Genomic DNA, 18,930 nt, shown 5'->3' on the forward strand with positions numbered 1-18,930 from the left:
GGCATGTGGGATCCTCCCAGACCGGGGCGCGAACCCGGTTCCCCTGCATCGGCAGGCGGACGCGCAACCACTGTGCCACCAGGGAAGCCCTGGGAGTCTACTTTTAAAAGGACCCAAATCATATCTCCCCAGAGCTGGGAAATATCAGGCTTAGTTTCAGGACGTGGCAGTTCTGTTTCGGGAGAATTACTACAACTGATGTTAAAAACAGCACCTCATACTCCTGGGGGTAAAAGGAGGAAAAAGTGGTGTTGGTACAGTCATTATTTGGCCTCACAGTGGCTACCTGGAAATCATTATGCCAATCCTCATGATAAAGTTCTTCCTAGAACATCTTTATGCCTTTACAGTTTGCAAAGATGACCAATCAAGAAAAAATTGGGGCAGGGTTGGGGGAGGGTAGGCTTTGAACTTTATTGCTCAGTGGATTAGGAACTAGAAGATTCAGGTTCAAGTCCTGGTTCTGCATTTTTAGTTGTGAATTCTGGGGCAAATTGTTTAGGTTCTGAGTGAAGATTTTCTCACCTGTAAAACTGAGATACGTGACAGCTATCCTAGCTACCTCATAAAGAGGAGGCAAGATTTAAAGAGATGATAGATTTGAAAAAGGGTTATGAACTATAAAGGGTTTTAATGCTGACAATGATTTTTATTATGATGATACTGGATTTTCATGGATGTAATATGATCAGGATGACTCCACTTACCTTAAATAAAATGTAGAGTATATATAAAAAAATCCCAAAACCGTAGATTGGAATAATCTGCCCCATCAGGCCTCTTCCACTACCTCCTCCTCCAGTGCCTCCACCTGGTCCTTTAGCCTTTGCAAAGGCCTCTGCAAGGTGAGACCTCTGGAAGCGAGCCCCAGAGGTCTGGCCATCTGAGGGTGCCTGGTGATGATGCATCATAGGTGGAAATCGACCCAACTTCCCTGAGAAAATAAATTAATCAGTCTTTATTACTTCTACTATTTTAAATATGGCTATTAGGAAAACAGCTCACGCACTGAGATACATAACAGAAGTCCACTCAAACAAGTTTAAGACAAAACGGGAACTTGATTATAAGAATACAGAGGCATCACAAGAGTATCACACATATAATAAATATGATGTGGCAATCTCTAGCTGTTCACCAAACCCATTTTCTCTTCCTTTTGGGTCCACAGGTGGATAACATTTTTCAGCTTCCATACACTTAAATGTGGCCGTGTGACTGAGTTCCAGACAAAGCAATGTGAATGACAGGTGCTAGTTCAAGGCCTGGCCTATACAACGTCCCATGTATTGAACTCCATGTTCATTTCCTTTCTGCAGGCTGGATGCTAACACCTACGGAGACATTGGAAGTCATGTGTTGAAAATGGCAGAGCCTCCATCAGCCCGAGTTCCTGAGCAACTGTGTGGCACAGAGCCCTCCACTGCCCCCACCTCACCAACTTAGAACCATCTGGACCTGTTTATGTGAGTGAGAAATAAACTTCTATTGTGTTAGGGCCATTATACACTTTGGAGTCTATCTGTTAGAGTAGTTAGCCATCCCTAACTAATACACGTACGGAAATGCAATCTGATCTCAGACAGAAGAGAACACAATCAGAAACTGGAAAGCCATCAGGATACAAGACAGCTACTCTCACTTTCTACTTCAATCGTTCTCCCTCTCTGTGGGGCCAGAGGGCTTTTTTCTCTGTTCCTCTGTGCATATCTTCCTCATTCTCATTTCTCTGCCAGCATTTCTCTAGCTTCTCTGTGAACATAAAGGAAGATGTTCACCCCCAAACCCCTCAATCTGCATGTCCTTCAAGGGGCCAGCAGAGACTGGTCATAATTCCAAATTCCCTGCATACCTACTCAGCTTGGGTAGGGATGCAGCACTTTCCAATCAGCTGTAGCTGAGCAGACAGGATTCATGTAGTACAAACAGGGTCACAGGTGCTCAGTCCTGTGAGTGGAAGTGCAGGGCGTAGAGAAAGGCGTGTGCATCAGTTTTCTCACATTTTTTTCCTCCATCAGGGGCAGCCAAACATTAACAGCGTCAAGCCTCCTCCAAGTCACAGGTGAGAAAGAAAGGAAAGACTTCTCTTCAAAAGGCCATGTAAACAGGCTTGTGTGGATAATCCACTGACAGAAAACACTAAGGAGCAGAAAGACTTCTCGACTCAGGCTCTAAAAATACAAACTACACAGTAAAAACTGTTGGATTTGACTTCAATAAAATTATGGATTTCTGTTCAATAAAGAATACCATGAACAGGGTTAAGATAGATGACAAGCAAGGAAAAGCTTCTGCAACGTCTAAAATTGACAACTGATTAAATCTCTAGCATAGACAAGGAATTCCTACAATTTGATATGAACATCAGAGGAAACCCAATAGAAAAATGGCCAAAAGATATGAGTAGGAAACTCACAGAAAGAGAAGTTCAAATGGTTAACAAGTACATAAAGAGATGATCAAAATAAAACCAACGAGAAAAATACTAATTAAAACAATGAGCTAGCACTTATACCTATCAGAAGGGCAAAAATTAGAATGGTGGGTAATAGTAGGTACTGTCAAAGATGTGGGGAGGCAAGAAATCTCATGCATTGTGACATTAAAGCTATGTCCTATTATCCAGTGATCCTATACTGGTGGATAAATTCCAGAGAAATTCTCAAATAAGGCTGTCTGTATCCTATTTCAAACTCTAGACTCTACAGACCTGTGTGAGAATGTTCACTGTGATGATGTTGTAGCAGGGAGCCTGAAGTAACTTTGATCTCTGTAACTGTTAGAATGTAGAATCAAAATGGAGTAGATACCAATATGAAATTCCACATAGCTTTTAGAAAACACTTTAGATATACCTACAGCAATATGAACATCTTGAAAAGCACAGCATTGAAAAAAAATAAGCAAATACCATATGTAAGCTAAAGACACACTATAATTATACTACATATCTTTCAAGCAAATATGTAGGTATAAGGACATAAAACAAACACATTAGAGTGGGTGCACGTGAACGGAGAAAGGAATGGGCATGTGGAGTGAAGGTAAAGGGTTAAAAAGAAAGTAACGAAATAAGAAAGCAACCTTGCACTGGTGATGTTATTCAGGGGCTATGAACTGAGGACTATCTTCAAGTCAACTCTCTGCTCCTGAGGTGAGAGAGATGGTGGGTGGGCAGGCAAGGAGTGAGACAGCCAGCCACTGGGCCTGGGAGCTGTCCTCTTGCCTGTATCCTCTCTCAGCCGAGCTCCACCCCAACAATCCTTTTTTCCCTCTTGATACTGACTTTGGGTGACATGGAAGTTAGAAGAAATGCTTCTTTTTAAGAGGAGGCCAGCAACAGAAGCACAACTTCAGACAGTAGAAGAAAGCAAGCAGGTCACTACTCCTATTCTGGGTGCTGGTGACTATTTTGCTACTAAACTGTCAAGGATCGTAATATCTTAAATGGTCCTAGCTTTAAGGCTATAATGCACTTTGAACAAATGCCTAGCCAGCATCTAAGAAGCTAACCTTTCCCTTGAGAGAATCTGATATATCGGGTGGTTACTGCTCAATAAACTAGATTTAATATCTGTAGTAATACATTGTTGAACTTCATTTAACTGTACTGAGAAGACTGTTCTCAAAACTTGGCATAAAACAAAATATAAAAAATTAAAGCCAAATAATGGCACAAAAGGCATTATTTTGCATTTCTAAAATTGAAAAATGATGATGATGCTAAACATCACACATCTGCCCCCAAAACTTTTATAGATCTGTCAGCCAAGAAGATTTATTGGACCACTATTATGTTCAGGACTCTGTGCTGTAGGTAGGAAGGGAGGAGAACCATAAATGAAATGGAAACAATGGTTCCCACATGAAACGATGCTTTTAAAAAGTAGTATATCCAAAGCAAACAGCAAAAAAGGAACAGGGTACTATAGATCTTATTACTAGACAAACTAAATGTCTAAGTATTGAAAGAATGCAAAAAAAAAAAGGGAGAGGAATCAGATGGGATCAATCATTGAAGGGAGTGAGATTCAGAATAGAAGCAAAGGCACACTAGGAGAAAAGAGGACTGTGTGCAATGAGAAAAAGATGAGAACAAAGAAATAAGAACAAAGAATAAATAAGGTTAACTACCAAATCCATTAAGGGAAGTAACAAGAGATAAGGAAAGTAGCAGTGGGTTAAATGTTAACTTGTGTCATATAAATTTAATACTGTGGGTCTAGGATCAGGGAAATGATTTAATCAGAAGGGTGTCTGAGGAGGATTATTCCAAGCACTTGAGTAAGGACCTAAAAGAGAGAAACTAGGGTCTGGGAAATCAGCCAGAAGACAGCTATAGCTATAGAAAGGAAAGGATGGGTCCAAGGGCTTTTACCATGCAATGATCAGCAACATTTAATAATGAATGGGGAGTGGGGAGTTGGAAAACTTGAAGGTTGGTTTAAGATACTAAGAGAAGACAATGAGGAAAACTGGGAGGGCTTATGGTTAAGGGAAGACTGAACACCTATTTTTCACATGTTAAGTTCTAGGTGTTGTTGGCATATTCATAAGAAATTTTTATTAGACTGTAGTTAGGCTTGAGAAGAAACTCTGAGCTACCTAAATGACAAAGCTAATTAAAATTGCATGAACAGTTCCCATACCAAAAAAACTGGAGGGGTATGTGTACTTATGTGTAAAAATAGGAAGAAAAGAAAACTGTGCTGGTCAAAGAAGACCAGAAGCAAACCAGTATCATAAAAGTCAAAGGAGGATAGACTTTAAAGCAACTGAGAAATCTAGAACAAACTGATAAAAGACTAATGGCTATCCCTGTTTTTAGACACAATGTATTCTTGGGAAAAGGATGGCCATCATTTGCAATCTTGACTGTCCACCTATTTGGACAATAACAGAAATCAATATACTACAAAGCATCATAGAATCTTCAGTCAGAAGGAGCCTTAAAAGTCATCCAGCCTCTCAGCAAATGCTATGGGGACAAGACATTCACATGCAAAAGAATGAAATTAGACCCCTACCTCACACCATATTAAATTTCTAAAAATTAACTGAAAATAGGTTAGAGACCTAAATATAAGGGCCAAAACCATAGAAGTCTTAGGAAAAAAATAAACATAAATCCCTGTGACCTTAGATTAGGCACTGTTTTCTTAGATATGATACCAAAAGCACAAGCAACCAAAGGAAAAATAAGTGGACTTCATCAAATTTTAAAACTTTTGTGCTGCAAAGACACCACCAAGAAAGTGAAGACAAACCACTGAAAGAAAATATCATATATCTGATAAAGGTTGAGTAACCAAAATATATAAAGAACTCTTACCACTCAACAAAAAGACAACCCATTTAAAAATGAACAAAATATCTTAATAGACATTTTTCCAAAGAAGATATAGAAAGTGAAGACAAACCACTGAAAGAAAATATCATATATCTGATAAAGGTTGAGTAACCAAAATATATAAAGAACTCTTACCACTCAACAAAAAGACAACCCATTTAAAAATGAACAAAATATCTTAATAGACATTTTTCCAAAGATATATAATGGCCAACATGCACATGAAAAGATGTTCAACATCAATAGCAATCAAAGACATGTAAATTAAACCCACAATGAGATAGAACTTTACATCCATAGGATGCTGTAATCAAAAAGACATAATCGATGGGACATCCCTGGTGGCGCAGTGGTTAAGAATCCACTTGTCAAGGCAGGGGACACGAGTTCAAGCCCTTGCCTGGGAAGATCCCACATGCCACGGAGCAACTAAGCCCCTGTTCCACAACTACTGAGCCTGCGCTCTAGAGCCTGAGCTCTAGAGCCCACGAGCCACAACTACTGAGCCTGCGTGCCACTACTACTGAAGCCCATGTGCGTAGAGACCGTGCTCTGCAACGAGAAGCCACCAAAAAGAGAAGCCCGCGCACTGCAATGAAGAGTAGCCCCCGCTTACCACAACTAGAGAAAGCCCGTGTGCAGCAATGAAGACCCAACACAGCCAAAAAATAAATTAATTAAAAAAAAAGACATAATCAAAAGTGTTGGCGAGGATGTGGAGAAAATGGAACTACTGTACTCTGCTGGGTGGGAATGTAAAATAGTGCAGTTGCTTTGAAAAACAGTCTGGCAGCTCCTCAAAAAGGTAAACAAAGTTTCCATATGACCCAGCAATTCTGCCCTTAGGTATATACCCAAGAAGAATATGCTCACACAAAAATTTATGTACAAAAAAGATCTTGCTGTGATTTGTCAAAGAGTGTTCTTCCTATGTTTTCCTGTAAGAGTTTTATAGTGTTCGGTCTTACATTTAGGTCTTTAATCCATTTTAAGTTTGTTTTTGTGAATGGTGTTTTATATATATATACATATATATATATATATACACACACACACACACACGCACGTCTGTGGAATCTAGAAAAATGGTACAGATGAACCTATTTACAGGGCAGGAATAGAGATGCAGACATAGGGAACAGACGTGTGGACATGGTGGGGGTTGGGGAGGGAGGGTGGGATGAACTGGGAGACTGGGATTGACGTTTGTGCATTGCCATGTGTAAAACAGATAGCTAGTGGGAACCTGCGGTATAGCGCAGGGAGCTCAGCTCGGTGCTCTGTGGTGATCTAGATGGATGCAATGGGGGGTGGGGTAGGAGAGAGGTCCAAGAGGGAGGGGATATATATATACATATAGATGATTCACTTCGTTGTACAGCAGAAACTAACACAACACTGTAAAGCAACTATACCCCAATTTAAAAAAAAACTTGTACAAATGTTTAAAGCAGCATTATTCATAATGGCCAGATGTTCATCAGCTGACAAATAAAAATGTGCTATATCCATACAATGGAACAGTATTTGGCCATAAAAGAGGAAGGAAGTGCAGACACATGCTACAGTATGGATGAACTTCGAAATCATAATCCTAAGTGAAGAAAAGCCAGTCATGCAAGACTACATATGATTCCATTAATATGAAGTGTTCAGAATAGGTAAATCCATAGAGACAGAGAGTAGATTTGTGGTTGCTTGCTGGGGGGAGGTAGGGAGGGTGGAGAGGGGGCAGAGGAGAGTGACTGCTAATGGGTATGGTTTTTTTTTTCTTGAGGGGTGACGATTCTGATGATGGTTGTACAACTTCGTGACTATACTAAAAGCCACTGACTGTGCACTTTAAACAGGTAAATTGCACGATGTGTTATTTCTCTCTCAATAAATTGGAAATTTTTAAAAAGAGTCATCTAGTGGTGGTCTTGACTCTGCTGAATACCATCAAACAGGAAACTCAGTACTTCCCCCCACAGGAAGCCCATGCCACCTCTGTACAGCTCTGATTGTTAGAACTGTCTTCTTTCTATTGAGTTAATGGGTGAGCAATGGGACTAAGAAAGGAAGTGTGATATAGGGTTTCAAAAAGCAATACTAAGTGAATGATGATGTGGCAAGAAGTAGAGAAACTTTAAAATTGATTTCAAAAGAGATTATTGATAAAGAGATTGTAGACTAGAATCAAAGAAGCACTGAAAAAGTAGAGAATACTATGTTCAAAGGTAGGAGGGGGAACTGAGAGCAATGGAAGAGACAGGCTAGATGGTAAAAATATGTTTTATATCCTAGGAGAAATCTGTGCATTTTATATTCAATGTAATAGTTCACATATTTACTACTGAACACTTAACAACATGCCAGGTACTGTGTCAGACACTGAGATTAAAATGATAAATAAAACAACTCCTGTATTTAAAGAGTTTATGAATAAGAAGTATAGTTACAACATGGTTAACTGTACTGTAACCATCAAATCCAATGGCTTTTACTCAGCTCTCACTCTTAAGACTCTGCTACACAAGAAAGTGATTACCACAAGTCATTCAATAAATATTGGATTAATCTGAACAAATTCTTGCCAAACTTTCCTGCCTTAATATCTGTGGCAAATCACTCTCCTGATTTCTTCTTTCCCCACTGACTAGTCCTTCAACCTATTTCTTCCCATCTCTTTTACTGGTTCTTCTTTAATCCTCTCTCCCCAAGGTTTTGTTTCAACCTTTGTTCTTTCCCTATTCTTCTTCCTTTGGTAAACTCATTCATTCTCAAGGCATACACTGGAATGTCCAAAATGTATAGCTCTAGTTCTGACCTTTCCTCCAAGCTCTTATCTCTTATCTCTAAATCCCATTAATATATATGTCCTTTTGTGTGTCTATCCACTCAAACCTAAAAGTGAAACTAATTTTCACCTTCCAAAACCTTTTCTCCTCCTGTATTTCTTTCCTTTGTAGAGTCACTCTCTCAGACCTTTAGGCTTCAGACCTATAACCTCTGCCACCTGTGACCAAGGGTACACTTGAGATGGCAGGCTAGGGTCAGAATGCTGAATTTGGAACAGATTTTTCTCTTCATAAAGTTAACTGTTCTCAATAGGGAGCAACCTCACCTCTTGGATCTTGGTATCACCATGTTTCTTAGAACTGAACAGCCCAGAATGCCTAAAAAGTCAATGGCTAGCAAACACTTGGAGATGTCAAGCTGAAATGATTTTTTAAGAAAAAAATTTTAAAGAAGATACTCCAAGTGTACAAAAAACTACAGATGATAATACATGAGCACCTATATACCTACCTACCACACAGATATAACTGGAGCCCCTTATGTCTCTTCCTCCCACCCTCACTGAAATAGCCACAACTCCGAATTTGGTTATTATTAAAATATGTGCTTTTAGACTTTACTATGTAAGTATACATCCATGAACAATATACAATATTGACTGAGTATTTTAAAACTTTATATTATGAATGGATGGTGGTGATGGTTGTATACCAGTGTGAATGTACTTAATGCCTCTGAACTGTATATCTAATGGTTGAAATGATAAATGTTATGTATATTTTAACCACAATTTAAAAAAAACCTTTATATTACAGTATCACACTGTACTGATGTTTCTGCAACTTCCTTTTTGCCTTTTTCCGGCAAAATGTATCCAGTTAATACATGCAATTCTAGTTCATTCACTCAAACTGCTATATAACATCTCCTTGTACATCTATATCACAATTTTTCACTATTACAAATGTTCTACCTTACAGCTACATTACAAAAAGGATTTGTGGGGTTTTAATTGAAGTATAGTTGTTTTACAATGTCATGTTAGTTTCTGGTGTACAGCACAGTGACTCAGTTTTTTTTTTTTTTTTTTTTTGGCTGCATTGGGTCTGTTGCTGCACGCAGCAGCTACTCTTTGTTGTGGTGCGCAGGCTTCTCACTGGGGTGGCTTCTCTTGTTGCAGAGCATGGGCTCTAAGCACACGGGCTTCAGTAGTTGTGGCTCGCGAGCTCAGTAGTTGTGGCTTGCGGGCTCTAGAGTGCAGGCTCAGTAGTTGTGGCACACAGGCTTAGTTGCTCTGTGGCATGTGGGATCTTCCTGGACCAGGGCTCAAACCCGTGTCCCCTGCATTGTTAGGCGGATTCTTAACCACTGCACCACCAGGCGAAGTCCCAAGTGATTCAGTTTTATATGTATACATACATACACACACACACACACTTTTTCAGATTCTTTGCCCTTAGAGGTTATTATAAAATATTGAGTATAGGTCTCTGTGCTACATAGTAGGTCCTTGTTGGTTAATCTGTTTTCTATATAGTAGTGTGTATATGTTAATCCCATACATATGGTAATATATACACAATGAAATATTACTCAGCCATAAAAAAGAATGAAATAATGCCATCTGTGGCAACATGGACAGCCCTAGAGATTATCATACTAAGTGAAGTAAGCTAGACAGAGAAAGACAAATATCATAGGATATCACTTATATGCAGAATTTTAAAAAAAGATACAAATGAACTTATTTACAAAACAGAAACTCACATAGAAAAACTTATGGTTACCAAAGGGGAAAGCGGGGAGGGGTGGGATAAATAAGGAGATTGGGATTTGTGATTTTGTTTTCTAATTGCTTTAAAACAAACAACTAAAGAGATCAGAACATTAAAGATATTAGAACATTAAAACTGCAGACCTTCCAAAACAGAAAACAGCTGTGTTCCCTATCTCTATATGTACTTAAGTATTCTATTAAATGGACTTGACTAAATCCCAATTGTTTATTGAAAGCTTTCCCCATATTTAGGTTTATTTAATTATTAAAATTTCACTTAGCAAATAATTTAAGCTTGACTAAAAACTTAATGGATTTTACAGAGTGCAGCTCTACTTTCCCTTGTTAATAACCATCCCTATTGCTAAAAACAAAAACAGAAACTCTAGCACTGTTAACAAAAGAGCTTTCTGAAAGCAACATTAAACCATTTGCAGCATTTCATTCTTAGGGCAAATAAATCAATAAAGAACTGGATTACCACAGAACAAGAAAGGTCTTAATGTAGCCAGTCCTTTAAGATAGGAAAGCTTCTCCCTAAATACTGAGGAAGTTCTTGATGTCATATTTAATTCAGCATTACTTAAAGTGGAGGCTCCAACAACAGCTGACTGTTTCTTCCTCACCAGTCTCCTCCAAGGGCCCATCTTATCGCATTCCCCTCCTACCTAACTCTACTTTGCTGACCACTGCTTTAATGTTTTCTGCTTGTCTAATCAGATTTTTTTCTTCATCTTTTACCAACCTCCCCACTCCCAATTCATCCTACATATTATTAAAAGAGATATTTGTGTGTCTAAGTTGCTTAGCACAGGGCCTAGTCCATATATTCAACACATGTTAACTATTACTGTTTGTTACCAGAGTAATCTTCCTAAAGCATAATTCTAACTGGTCTTGCCATTCCTTGGATCAAAAGCTTTCAACGGTTACCATAATGACAAGAGACTGCACCACACAGGAGACAGCAGAGGGAAGTATCAATAAAGTGAGTACCACGTTTTCAGTCAGAGTTATTAAGATCCTCACTGTGTGTCCAACTATTTAAGTGGAAGTTAAATTAACCTTACTAGAGCTCATTTTCATCATCTATAAAATGGCTATCATAAGACCTACTTCTCAGGGTTGTTACAAGGGTTACAGATTAAATAAGATAACATATACAAAGCTCCCAGCACACACAGTAGGTATTTAGCAAATTCTGATTTTTCCCTCCCTACAAAGTGAACTCCTAAACAACTGAATTCCATAATCTAACCCAAAAGTACCTCCTCACGCTTCTTTCCCATTACATACTCCTGATTCAGCCAAACTAGACTTCTCACCATGCTTTGAGCCTGCCTTGTGATTTCTTACCTCTCAGCCTTTGCTTACTCCAATAGTTTGGCTTTTCCCTCCAACTCCACATATCTAAATTCAGCCTATCCTAAGCCCAGGCCAAATACTACCCTTGTCCCTGAAGCATTTTCTCTTATCATCCCCATTGCTTAGAATACACTGTCTGAACCTCTTTAATTGCACTTATCACAACTGGCCTTATTCAAGATTTCTGTTTATGTGTCTTACATCCTCTATTTGAATGGATTGGAAAAGAAATGGGTAACATCTTCCACTAAGTACCATTTCTACCCGATTTTAGCTAGTGCTGATTAAAACCTACAAATCATACCTGAGAATAAGAAAACAGCCTCGGATACCCAGGAGCTGGTCTGCTGTTGCTATGAGCTAGCCTGGCACTCACAGTTAGGTCTTGGTGTTCTCCTCTTACACATAAGCAATTTCAGACATGAGCATCAGACAAGACCATTCTGTGACCATGATGGATCAAGACAAAAAAATAAGAACATTGTGTAATCTGTCTGAGCACACACAAAACATGAACACTGCCCAAACCAAAAAAATATCAGATAGCCCCTATTCCTGGATGATGAGTGACTGCTGCTTCTTTGCCAATTATAGCTATAGCTTTTCTTTAGACTGCTCTCTCTTTACATAAACTCTACTAAGATACCCAGTCATAGAATTTGCCCCACTTTCTGACAGCACCCGATCCACAGCAAAGCCCGACGTCCTTAAACCTTCCTCAAAATCACCTAACACAAGCCTAAATCCTATAGTAAGACTTTTCTAACACTCTTGCTGAGATGCTGCGTGCTTCCTCATGGTGTGCATCCTCCTGTGCTGCAACAAGCAATAAACCCAATTTATTCAACTGCAGGTGCATTCCTGGTGCTCTGTGGCTGAAGGACAAACTATGAACTTCTTTAATAGAAGTCTAGTATTTTCTTTATGCTGCTATACACTTTGTTGAACTGATCTGAATGACTTACACTAGGCCTGTTGGCCTTGCTGTGATCTCAAGACCCAGCCCAGTCACTCTCAGAGCTAAAAATAGTTTTTTACTTCATTATCCTGAGCGTTTTCAATTTCAGGGTTGCGGAGCACAGGCTCCGGACGCGCAGGCTCAGCGGCCATGGCTCACGGGCCCAGCCGCTCCGCGGCATGTGGGATCCTCCCAGACCGGGGCGCGAACCCGGTTCCCCTGCATTGGCAGGCGGAGGCGCAACCGCTGAGCCACCAGGGAAGCCCTCAATTTCAGTTTTGAGAATAGAAAATGGCAATCAGACTGATCAAGGTGCCCCACACCTACCCACCTCTGAGTTTCTGAAATTGAAAATATGTCTAATTTACATTCATTCACAGACTCTCAAATTGTCTCTGCTCCTCTTCGCACACCTTCAGAGTAGATGTCTGATGTTTCATTAAGAGAAAAGGTAAAGGACCAAAATAATCCATTTGTCTCAGGCACCTACATACCAACACATAAAGAGCTAATTTAAGATAACAAAGAATTACGTATATGTGTGTGTTACATATGTATGTATAAATATGTATACATACATATACATATATGTGTGTGTATGTATTTTCACATCTTGGAGAGCTTCAGACTCAGTGAGCAGGACTCACTTGAGGAGAACATGGTGACAATAAGAGTCTGAAATATTCCAGAGGAACAGGGTTACTGGGGAGGGGCTGGTAAGGAACCCTGTTTACAGGCATTCAAAGTGAGATGCTCAATGGAAAACAAAGGTGGGCAGGGTCAGCAGGAGAGATGCCAAACATAACATTACTGTAGGAGCCCCCCAGGCCCCAGCCAATGGAGGTGGAAGGTAGGACTCTCTTGAAGCCAATTCTAACATAGAAGCAGCACACTGTCACCTTGGAGGACTTCAACTACTCTGGAACCTGTTCAAAGTCCCAGTCAGCTAACCAGGAACAACTAACAAGTTCCTGACCTAGTATGCTGACATCTTCATGTTCCACAGGTACATAAGGTGAGTCAGTGAATGGTTACTCTGGCTAAAGAAGAAACCTGTTGGCGAAATGAAAGGAGAACCATAGGAGAGAGAGATCATGCCATCTTAGAATTTGTGGCAAAAAGTTAGGAGTTGTGTGGCACAGGCTCTGGGAAGGCAGAATTAAGAAGTCCTGAGAACAGAGACACGTGGTTCCACTGCATGAGACTCTAAGAAAAAAGCTCTTAAAAGGCATTTTTGCTTGGGCATTAAAAAAATTCTTAAGCAGGTGGGGAAGGCAGAGGAAAACAGTAGATGTACTGGTAGCTATTCTAAAAGAACAGACAAAAAATGAACAGAAGAGTACATCAGCAATCAGCATGAAAGAGTAGCAAGACTTGGAAGAACCACATGAGGAGGCCAAGGTCCAAAATAAATCAAGGTTTACAAAAAGGCTAGCAAAAGCAAAAAGGGTATTTTTAGAGTGAAAAGGCAATTTGCTTGATGATAAAATGTAATGCTGAGAAAGCAGAATTTCTCAACCTCTATTTTGCTTCCATATTCTCTATCAGAGGGTATCAATTTGGGGTTAAATGGGAGAGAATTAACAATCCTAGAGGGGAAAAAAGTCCCAGATGGGTGAGGAGGATAAGATCAAGTCTGTTCACTAAATAATTTCTACCAGGAAAACTGGTAAAACTTGCACATAAGGTCACTGAACTAAAGAAAATTTTAAGAAATTATATTGATAAAAAGAGAAATCTTGAACAAATGGAGACAGATAATTATTGTTCCAGTTTGCAAAAAGGTGGATAGTGGACTTTTCAACTATAGAGAAGTGAACACTTCTTGGACTCAATTCTAAAAAGGATTCTTCCCTTTTTTTTTTTTTTTTTGATGGAGTGGACATGGAAGGGAAGAAACTTTTTTTCTGGTTATAAAAGAAAAAAAACCGCATACCTATAGAAAATTGAGAAAGTAGAGAAAAGTATAAATAACAACCACCCATGTTTCCATGACCCAGAAATAACCACTGTTAAGATGTTGACCTACTTTTTCCTAGTGAATACATACAGTGAATATATCTTTACTTTTCCTTTACAGTATACAATTTTCCCATATTATTTAGAACTCTTCATGAGGAGAAGAAAGAGAAAAGGAGATCCAAAATGTATTAAAAGAGATTATGGCTGAAAAATTCCCAAACCTAAAGAAGGAAACAGATATCCAGATACAGAAAGCACAGAGGGTCCCAAACACGTAAACCCAAACAGACCTACACCAAGACATATTATAATAAAAATGGCAAAAGTTAAAGAGAGGATTCTAAATGCAGCAAGAGAAAAAGAGTTAATTACATAGGTTCCCCCATAAGGCTATCAGCTGATTTCTCTACAGAAACGTTGCAGGCCAGAAGGGAGTGGCAAGATATAGTCAAAGTCCTGAAAGGGAAAAATCTGCAACCTAAGGTACTCTACCAAGGAAGATTATCATTTAGAATAGAAGGAGAGACAAAGAATTTTTCAGACAAGCAAAAACTAAAAGAATACAGCAATACTAAAACTATCCCCTAAAAGGAAATATTGAAAGATCTTCTCTAAATAGAATATATAGAAAAGGGAAAATCACAATTGGAAAGCAAATCACCTAAATAAACCAGTACACAGATTTTTTAAAAAATCAAAAAATTTCTGTGAAAGTGATGATAACCACAATGAACAGCAAAACGATGAACATGAAGATGTAAAAGAGGACACCAAAATCATAAAATGTGATGGAGGAGAGTAAGAAAATGTAGATTTTTTAAAAATTTCCTTGAATGTGTTTGAGCCTATATGACTACCAGTCTAAGGCAAGTAGATATACAATGGTGTTAACATACTTGAAAAACAGGGTTACCACAAATCAAAAACATAAAATAGGTTCACAAAAACCAAAAAGAAGAGAACATAAGTATAATACAAAAGAAAATAATCAAACCACAAAAGGAAAAAAATCAAGAAAAAGAAAGGGACAAAGAAGAAATATAAAATCAGGAAAACAATGTTTAAAATGGCAATAAATACATATCTATCAATAATTACCTTAAATGTCAATGGATTAAATGCTCCAATAAAAAGACAGAGTGGCAGATTAGATTAAAAAACAAAAGCCTACAAGGTGCTGCCTACAAGAGACCCACTTTAGGTCAAAGGACACACATAGACTGAAAGTGAGGGGACGGAAAAAGATATTTCACGTAAATGGAAATGACAAGAAAGCGGGGGTCACAATACTCATATCAGACAAAACAGACTTAAAACAAAGGCCATAAAGAAAGATAAAGGACACTATATAATGATAAAATGATCAATACAAGAAGAGGATTTTACACTCATCAACATATATGCACCTAATATAGGAGCATCCAAATACATAAAACAAATACTAACAGACATAAAAGGAGAAAATGACAGAGATAAAATAATAGTATGAGACTTTAACACCCCACTCACATCAATAGACAGATATTCTCTGGACAGATCTTCTAGACAGGAAATCAGTAAGGCAACAGAGATCCTAGATGATACAATAGAACAGTTCACATTTTTAGGAAATTACATCCAAAGAATCAGAATACACATTCTTTTCAAGTGCGCATGGAACATTCTTTAGGACTGACCACAAACTAGGACACAAAACAAGCCTCAACAAATTTAAGAGTATAGAAATTATCAAAAGCATCTTTTCTGACCACAATGGCATGAAACTAGAAATCAACCACAGAAAAAAGAAACGAGAAAAAAGCAATTACATGGAGACTAAACAACATGCTACTAAAAAAACAAACAATGGGTCAATAATGAAATCAAACAGGAAATTTAAAAATACCTTGAGACAAATGACAATGAAAACACAACCATACAAAATTTATGCGATGCAGCAAAAGCAGTTCTTAGAGGGAAGTTCATAGTGATACGGGCCTTCCTCGAAAAGCAAGGAAAACTTCAAATAAACAACCTAACCTACCACTTAAGAGAATTAGAAAAAGAACAAACAAAACCTAGAGTCAGCAGAAGGAAGAAAAAAATAAAGATCAGAGAGGAAATAAATAAAATAGACACTAAAAAACAATAGAGGGCTTCCCCGGTGGCAAGGTAGTTAAGAATCTGCCTGACAATGCAGGGGACACCAGGGTTCAAGCCCTGGTCTGGGAAGATCTCACATGCAGCAGAACAACTAAGCCTGTGTGCCACAACTACTAAGCCTGTGCTCTAGAGCCCATAAGCCACAACTACTGAGCTCATGAGCCACAACTACTGAAGTCCGTGCGCCTAGAGCCCGTGATCCACAAGAGAAGCCACCACAATGAGAAGCCCGTGCACCACAACAAAGAGTAGCCCCCACTCGCTGCAACCAGAGAAAGCCCATGTGCAGCATGAAGACCCAACGCAGCCGAAAATAAACGAAATTAAAAAAAAATAGAAAGAAAAATCAATAAAACCTAGAGCTGGTTCTTTGAAAGGGTAAACAAGATTGACAAACCTCTGGCCAGGCTCACCAAGAACAAAATAAACAAAATAAGAATTGAAAAAGGAGACATAACAACCGATACCTGCAGAAATACAAGAAACCATAAGGGAATACTATGAACAATTATATGCCAACAAATTCGATAACCTAGAAGAAATGGACAAGTTTCTAGAAACATATAGCCCACCAAAATTGAATCAAGAAGAAATAGCTAATTTGAACAGACCAATCACTAGAAGTGAAATAGAATTTGTAATCTTAAAACTCCCTACAAACAAAATTATAGGATCAGATGGCTTCACAGGTGAATTTTACCAAACATACAAAGAGGAATTATACTGATCCTTCTCAAACCCTTCCAAAAAACTGAAGAGGAAGGAACATTCCCAAAGACATTCTATGAAGCCACCATCACTCTGATACCCAAACCAGACAAAGACACCACCAAAAAAGAAAATTACAGGCCAATATCTTTAATAAATATAGACGCAAAAATTCTCAACAAAATATTAGCAAACCAAATTCAACAACACATAAAAAAAATCATACGCCAGGACCAAGTGGGATACATCCCAAGTTCACAAGGATTGTTCAACACACGCAAATCAATCAATGTGATACACCACATAAACAAGAAAAGACAAAAACCACATGGTCATCTCAGTAGATGCAAAAGAAGCATTGCACAAAATTTAACATCCATTCATGATAAAAACTCTTACCAAAGTGGGTATAGAGAGAACATACCTCAACATAATAAAAGCTATTTATGACAAACCCACAGCCAATGTAATACTCAATGGTGACAAGCTGAAAGCCTTCCCACTAAATTCTGGAACAACACAACGATGCCCACTCTTACCACTTCTATTCAACATGATATTGGAAGTTCTACCCACAGCAATCAAACAAGAAAAAGAAATAAAAGGTATCCAAATGAAGAGAAGAGGTAAAATTGTCATTATATGCACATGACATGATACTATACATAGAAAACCCTAAGGACTCCACACAAAAACTACTAGAACTGATAAATAAATTCATCAAGGTAGCAAGATATAAGATTAACATACAGAAATTGGTTGCATTTCTTTACACTAACAATGAAATATCAGAAAGGGAATGTAAAAAAACAATACCTTTCAAAATCACATGCCCCAAAATAAAATACTTAAGAATAAACCTAACCAATGAGGTGAGAGAGTTATATGCTAAAAATTATAGAACATTAATAAGAGAAATTGAAGACTCAAAGAAATAGAAAGATATCCCATGCTCTTGGATTGGAAGAATTAATATTGTTAAAATGAGCACACTACCCAAAGCAATCTACAGATTTAATGCTATCCCTATCAAATTATCCATGACATTTTTCACAGAACTAGAACAAATAAATAATCCTAAAATTTATTTATTTATAGATAATCCTAAATTCTGGGTCCATAAAGGACCCAGAATTGCCAAAGCAATCCCAAAGAAGGAGGCATAAGCCTCCCAGACTTCAGACAATACTACAAAGCTAAAGTAATCAAAAAAGCATGATACTGGCACAAAAACAGACATATGGATCAATGGAACAGAACAGAGAGCCCAGAAATAAACCCACACACCTATGGTCAATTAATCTTCAATAAAGGAGGCAAGAATATACAACAGGGAAAAGACAGTCTCTTCAGCAAGTGTTGTTGGGAAATTTGGACAGCTTTCACCATACACAAAAATAAACTCAAAATGGCTAAAGACTTAAACATAAGACATGACACCATAAAGCTCCTAAAAGAGGGGGGCCGGGGGGAAGACGGCTGAAGAGTAAGACAGAGATCACCTTCCTCCCTATAGATACATCAGAAATACATCTACACGTGGAACAACTCCTACAGAACACCCAATGAACACTGGCAGAAGACCTCAGACCTCCCAAAAGGCAAGAAACTCCCCACGTACCTGGGTAGGGCAAAAGAAAAAAGAATAAACAGAGACAAAAGAATAGGGACGGGACCTGCACCAGTGGGAGGGAGCTGTGAGGGAGGAAAGGTTTCCACACACTAGGAAGCCCCTTCGTGGGTGGAGACTGCGTGTGGCGGAGAGGGGAAGCTTTGGAGCCGTGGAGCAGAGCACAGCAACAGGGATGCGGAGGGCAAAGCGGAGAGATTCCCCGCACAGAGGATCGGTGCCGACCGGCACCCACCAGCCGGAGAGGCTTGTCTACT

General features: G+C 38.7%; 1 protein-coding gene across 1 annotated transcript in view; it reads right to left on the reverse strand.

Moving 5' to 3' along the window:
• The window catches only part of RIC3 (RIC3 acetylcholine receptor chaperone), a 62,862-nt gene that overhangs the window by 12,472 nt on the left and 31,460 nt on the right, over positions 1-18,930 (reverse strand). Inside the window, exon 2 of the mRNA XM_028477334.1 lies at positions 708-934. Within this exon, the coding sequence (XP_028333135.1) occupies positions 708-934 (227 nt within the window). The remainder of the gene's footprint in view (positions 1-707; positions 935-18,930) is intronic.

Source organism: Physeter macrocephalus, chromosome 16, assembly GCF_002837175.3.
Source record: "Physeter macrocephalus isolate SW-GA chromosome 16, ASM283717v5, whole genome shotgun sequence".
Lineage (NCBI taxonomy): Eukaryota > Metazoa > Chordata > Mammalia > Artiodactyla > Physeteridae > Physeter > Physeter macrocephalus.